This window comes from Phaethon lepturus, unplaced genomic scaffold (genome assembly GCF_000687285.1).
Source record: "Phaethon lepturus isolate BGI_N335 unplaced genomic scaffold, ASM68728v1 scaffold9326, whole genome shotgun sequence".
Classification (NCBI taxonomy): Eukaryota; Metazoa; Chordata; class Aves; order Phaethontiformes; family Phaethontidae; genus Phaethon; species Phaethon lepturus.
The window spans coordinates 57,315-63,314 of NW_010544121.1; the positions used below are offsets into that span (position 1 = coordinate 57,315).

The window sequence follows — 6,000 nt, forward strand, 5'->3', positions numbered from 1 at the left end:
GATTGGATGGAGGAACTATGGAATTTAGAGGTTCTCTGAACTTCAACTAGAATCCTTCAGCTATGCTGCCTTATTTAATATTAGCTAGATAAATACATAAATGGTATTTTTTTGTCAAAACCTAAGAAACAGGATAAACTTGTAACCTCATCTTGATGCCCTGAGTTTTCACTGACTTTGTGCTCATGAGGCATTAAAACAGTTCCATGTCATACATTAAAGCTACCTCCTTTACCTTGCTTCTCGCTGGGCTTTTGAAGAGCTATCTAAATATGAAAATGCAGTTACATGGGAGTTAAAACATTTCAAACTAAGACCGGCAAACCACAGTGGAAGTATGTCTCTATGCAACAAATTAAGCTTAGAGGGGATAGCATTATATGCAGTAACATTCATTTTTGTGGTAAAATTGTCCCGTTTTTAACTTAGACTGTGCTAATCAGTCTTGGGGCTTGTATTCCAGCAACATTACAGCATCCAAAATCTTACTGAACACATGATATCATCTTAATGCTGCTATTAAGCTTGTAAATGAGTGACTGCAATACTTGTAGTTTATGAAGCTTTTAGACTAGATGACAATGAAATGAGGTCAGCGTGAGAAAAAGGCAGTCTGGATTTTGCCTCTAATGTATTGCAAAATCTGCCAGGTTTCAGAGATAGTTCCATTTGTCTAGCTTCGTAACTTGCTAGGTATTAATAATTCAAAATGTACTGTTCCTTTAAAGCAACAGTACTGCTTTAGCACTTGAAAGTTCAAGTATCTAGTATCAGAGACTGTAACAGATGGAGGAAAAACACGCACACACATGCACACACGACCCCAAACAAGCCACAGCTTTTTTTCAGCTGAAAGCTTGTAGCCAAATAGGTGGTTTGCAGAGGAGACCTCCATTCCTTAATCACAGGTTTTGTGCTGTAGGTTGTTAGATTTTAATTTTTCTAGGCATTTTGAGACACACATGTCTCAAAAATGATGTCTTACATCATTCAACCACCACCAGTGCTGATGGGTAGCTGCTTCTTTCTTTCATGGCAGCATCATGCATGCAAAAATCAGTCTTTAATGTAGAGGGATGGCTTTCTGCAACACTTCGAGCATTTATTTTGATGTGATGCTTCAACTAAATTGCTAGCAGTAGTTATCTGTTCTGTTCACTAAGTTTTTCACAGACCTGTGTTGCTATTGGCTGTGCAGAAATTCACAATTAAAAATATTGACCTGATGGCTAAAGTAGCTTAAACTTTCAGATTTTTCACTGCCAACAGTTGTGGGGAAATATCAGGTATATTCCTCAAAAGTCAGTTTGAATCAAGATGGAGTTGATTGGGAGGAGGTACCATGTTGACACTGTCTGGCTCAAAATAAATTGAAATTATTAAAAATGCTGTTTTAATAGGTATCATTTCTTAAAGTATTGTGTTGTATAAAATAGAACAATATCATCCGTGTTTATCTCAGCTGTATGTTGCTAATAAGGTGTTTTATATTCGAATAGAGCAAAGCTGATGTTTTCTCAATGGGAAAGATTGTTTGTTTTTTTTTTTACATGTCATTAGAAAATATCCTAGTTTAACTGCTGATTTTTTTGGGGTCTTGAATCTTAAAAAAAGGACCCTGGCGAAGCCGAGGAAAGTGGAACGCAGGGAAAATTGGTGGAAGCGCTCAGGCAAATGAGAATTAATCATAGGGGGAACTACCGCCACCTTCTGGAAGAGATGCTGTCTAGTTACAGGCTAGCTAAGATGCAGGGAGAAGAGTGCACTGCTGAATCAGCTGCAGCATCTACTTCAGATACTCATGCTGGACCCAGTGACCCCGCACCAGACGCCCACACAGAATCTGGGAACCACCTTGCTGAAATACAGAGCTCAAGTGAAGACTCAGGGATGAATGAGACGAGCGATAAACAGACGTAATGTTTTGCATAGCGGATTTAACGCTTTGCTTCACTTGGCGTACTTTCCTTTGTTTATATCGCAACATTTGTCACATCTATCCTAGAAGTCTGTTTGGTTTTACTTCAGTAATTTGTACAGATTGTTTATACAAAGCTTTTTTTTCCTTAGAAGTTCAACTACTCTGGTATATTACAGTAACTGCATCTTATGTTGTGTAGCAAGTGGTTAACTTCCCATTTGAGATTTAGAATTTTTTTTTTAAAATCCTATGACACCAACAATAGGAATCTAACATGCTAATGCAAAAATAAATTTTAAACCTTTTTCTTTTAAGTACATTCTTAAATAATAATTTTCATGGTATGTGTTTACTAATTGTAAAGTAATTCACATCTTAATTGTCTTTTGCACAAACTAATTGAATGTTACGAATTCTTCAGTCTTTTTTTTCCCCGCAGCATCATATACCGCATGTTTGTATTTGAATTGTGTATAGTTTCTATTACAATTAAATTACAAAAGCGATTACATTTTAGGTTGTCAATCTTCATGAAATGTGTTTGATTTTTCCAATTTAGATTGTATCCACTGTTCATCGTAAATATCTATTTTCTAGATGACTGTATTATTACTTCCCAGGTTGTAGCATAACATATACTCAGAAGTGAAAATGTACTTAGATTTAGTACCTAGTGTCAAGTTCTGAGAATCTGTGTTTAAGTGAAAATAAAGAATATGCTGTGGAATAATATCTGTATGCATATTGACTCTTTTAAGCAAGTAATAAACTTCTTTTGAAATGCTGTCATTCTGACATGACTTGAAACTTTTCATAGCTTCTGATATTAACTCACGATGTTCATTAGCCTCTATAACTGAGTAATTTTGAGTTTAGCACGTTCATCATTAATCCTCTATTTATCCAACATTTCCAGGTTCAGGTTAAAGATCAGCTATATAAATTAATAAACTGGCTATTCTACCTAAGTTTACCTTCTACCAAATCTTTTTGTGTGTCTTTTGGCGTATGACACGTGTCATACATGCATTTGGGTTAGATCAGTGATAATACTGGGAATTTACAGTGGTGGCAACCAATGTGTAAAGTTAAATATGGGATTGTTGTGTCAGTGCTCAGTTCATAAATGTAACATTCGCACAAAAATGTCATCATTCAAAACAGGTACAAATATCACTGCATTAATGACAAAGAACCTGTGGGAATTTCTTGTGGATCAGGAATACCTGAAGAACTGAGTTCCGTAGTATTTCATAGAAATCTTTTTGTAGTCCATAGATGTAGTATCTATTGATATCCATAATTTGGTACAATTTTAGATAATACGTAAGTTTTTATGCTATAAGAGCTGTACTGGGTTCATGTTTTATAAAAGTCAATTGCCTCATGAAGGTAGAAGAACAGGGAATGTTTGTGTGTTGAAGTGAGCAGGTATGGAAGAAAAGGAGAATGTCATGTGTCTTATGCTAGTATTCTAGTTAATTATGCCACTGAAATCCAAAGTGCAACAAAATGTTTTCATTTGTATTGGTGAGTAGTAATGTTTCTCCTCTTCTTTTCCTGTAGGGTGCTGGAGATCTAGAAGATCCGTGGTAGCCTTACAAATCTACTAAAATGCTTTTGATTCTGAAAGGGGGAAAAAAAACTTTTAAATCTCTTTTCTTCAATACGAGGGAAAAATTCTGGTGGATTTCCAACATTCTTTGAAATGGGCAGAAAGATATTAGATTTTTCCATCATTTGTTCATTTTTGTGTTTTCTGATATTGCCACTCTTAGCATTGCCTGTACTACAGTATTTTTACCAGCCTCAGGCATACTGATTACATCTGTAATGAACTTTGACCCTAAAAAGGAAGGAAGGAATGGTTCTCTCAGCAGATGGGTATATGTACCTGAGGTGCATGGGATTGTAAGTGTACTCTGAAGATACACTATGGCTAAATGAAATGTGCAACACACGAGCATGAGAGAGTACAAGTAATTGTTTCAGACGCTACTTATTTCACTTTACCGAGTTGGAAGGCTCTGCAGCTCTGTGGCTTGGAAGTAATTTCAATTGGGCAATATGCTATCAGATGCGTTTGGGTTTTTTTTAATTTTCCAGTTTTACCTGTATTACCAGACCGTTAGGTTTCCCTGCGGTGTCCAAATTGTGATACATTGCCTACTGCTTGCTTGAAGATAAGTGTATTTGGCAATAATATATGAAGATTCTAGGCATCTAAAAACAGTAAGAATTTTACGCATGTGTACAACACACCCTTAAACTCTTGCTAGAGAAAATCTTTTAAAACCAAACTGATGAATTTATAGTTAGTAGTGACTTGCTTTGACATCTCTCACAGCTGCAGGTTTTTTAAAAAATGCTGAAAATTTGCCTTTATTATAATGTAAATTGTGATTATTTTTTTGTTCTATATGTGGTTTTCTATAGTTTTTTGATTTTTTTCAGCTTAAGATACAGACAGAAGTCTTGTGTAATATGGGTATAATTTTTAATTGTTTGCATTATTTTCAAAGTTCAAATTATCACTTTGAGATTACTATAAATACACTTAAAATTATCTATTTTAAATTAAGAAAATATTAGAGATATTTTCATGGGTTCGATGACCTTTCATTTTATAAGCAATGGGCATGGTACAGAGTGGCTGTCATGTAAGGTACTTGAAGATTCTTAGTTTAATTCTATTTTTGCAATAACCTTGACTTTTTTTCTGACTTTGAGTTGTGCATGTAATGAGTCCAGTAAATGCTGAAAATGGGGAAGAGTAAAGTATTTATCTAAAATAAAAGCTATTGGGGAGGGGAAACAATGAATGTATCCATCTGTACATGATTTACATGCTGTGGATGCCTTGTAAACATTTTCCTATTTGTTTAAACTGTGTTTCAGCGAGGATGTAATTGCCCTTTGTGTAGTTTTAAGCTAATGACAGTCATCAACTGGTTTTGTGTGAAATGGAATTCATGGTATTTTTCTGTAACTTTATCCCCATGGTGAGTCTGTAAAAACCACATGCTCTTTCATACTGGTGCCGAAGGCCAACTTTCCCAATCATTTTGATTCACTGTGTATCTGATTTTTTTTTTTTTTTTTGGTCTAGAGAGGATTATTGCCACAGTATATTTTATTTATTCATTAGATTTTAGCCTTGTAAGTTAAAGTGTTCTAAATGATGATGTTAACAGGTATTTGTCCCTTTACTGGTTTTTTTGGGGGTTGTTAAAAAATAGGGAATGAAGAATGCAAAATGGTTTATTGTTCAGACTGTCCGCTCTGGTCCAACCCTGTACTGATAGTACCTTCCCAGTATGATATTGTGATGTTTCATACAATACAGTGAACATAACCAACTTGTTATCTTCAATAAAGGATTGCTAAAACAGCGTGATATGCTTTATATTTTCTTGAGAAGGATTTATCAAGAAGATGCAAGTGTTCTGTATAAGAAGATAACCAAATAGGATTTACGAGGTGTCTCTTAGTGATGGATTTCTGTTTGTTTCATAGTGAACGTGGCTCTTGGTCACAATAAGCCAGAAGTCTCCCGGTGGCTTTCTCTGTGTGAGGCAGAAGAATACAAACAACATTTAAGGCTCCTAGGGCAAATCCATCCCAAGTTCAGCTGGAATGAGCCTTATTCCGGCTATGGGAGATCATTCATTTAAAGTCTAAAAATTCAGATTAAACTTGACTTTTTAGTCAGCTTATTTCTTGACGTTTCTTAAAGATCTGAGGCTAGTCCTATAAAATTTTACTGTAGTACAGTGTTTTGGATAGAAATTTCTCGAACATTAATGTTCTCATGTCAAAACTTTCACTGATTTTTTTTTTTTAACTTATTTATGAAGCTGTTTAGCTGGGTGGGAAAGGAGAATGAAATACTCCATGTTATTGATACTGCATGGTAATAACCTGTCTGAATACGTAGTGTTACTGTGGAATTGGTGTATTTATGAACAACCTGTAGATCTTTGAGTCTGTACGTTTTTGAACTGTTTTGTTGTATCTGCTTGTACAGCATAACCTCTGCATGCTTTCCTCATGATCTGCAATTTCCAGAAGTCCATAGG

General features: G+C 35.2%; 1 protein-coding gene across 2 annotated transcripts in view; it reads left to right on the top strand.

The window, feature by feature from the left end:
- Nucleotides 1–5,318, top strand: part of PPM1B (protein phosphatase, Mg2+/Mn2+ dependent, 1B) — a 36,226-nt gene extending 30,908 nt beyond the window's left edge. Inside the window, exon 6 of one of the 2 annotated variants that reach the window (XM_010288571.1) lies at nucleotides 3,488–5,318. In XM_010288571.1, the coding sequence (XP_010286873.1) occupies nucleotides 3,488–3,517 (30 nt within the window). In that variant the 3' untranslated portion in view covers nucleotides 3,518–5,318. Of the gene's footprint in view, nucleotides 1–1,614; nucleotides 2,220–3,487 lie in introns of those variants that run through there. The other variant, XM_010288570.1, reaches the window with a different exon arrangement.
- The last annotated feature ends 682 nt before the right edge of the window (nucleotides 5,319–6,000 follow it).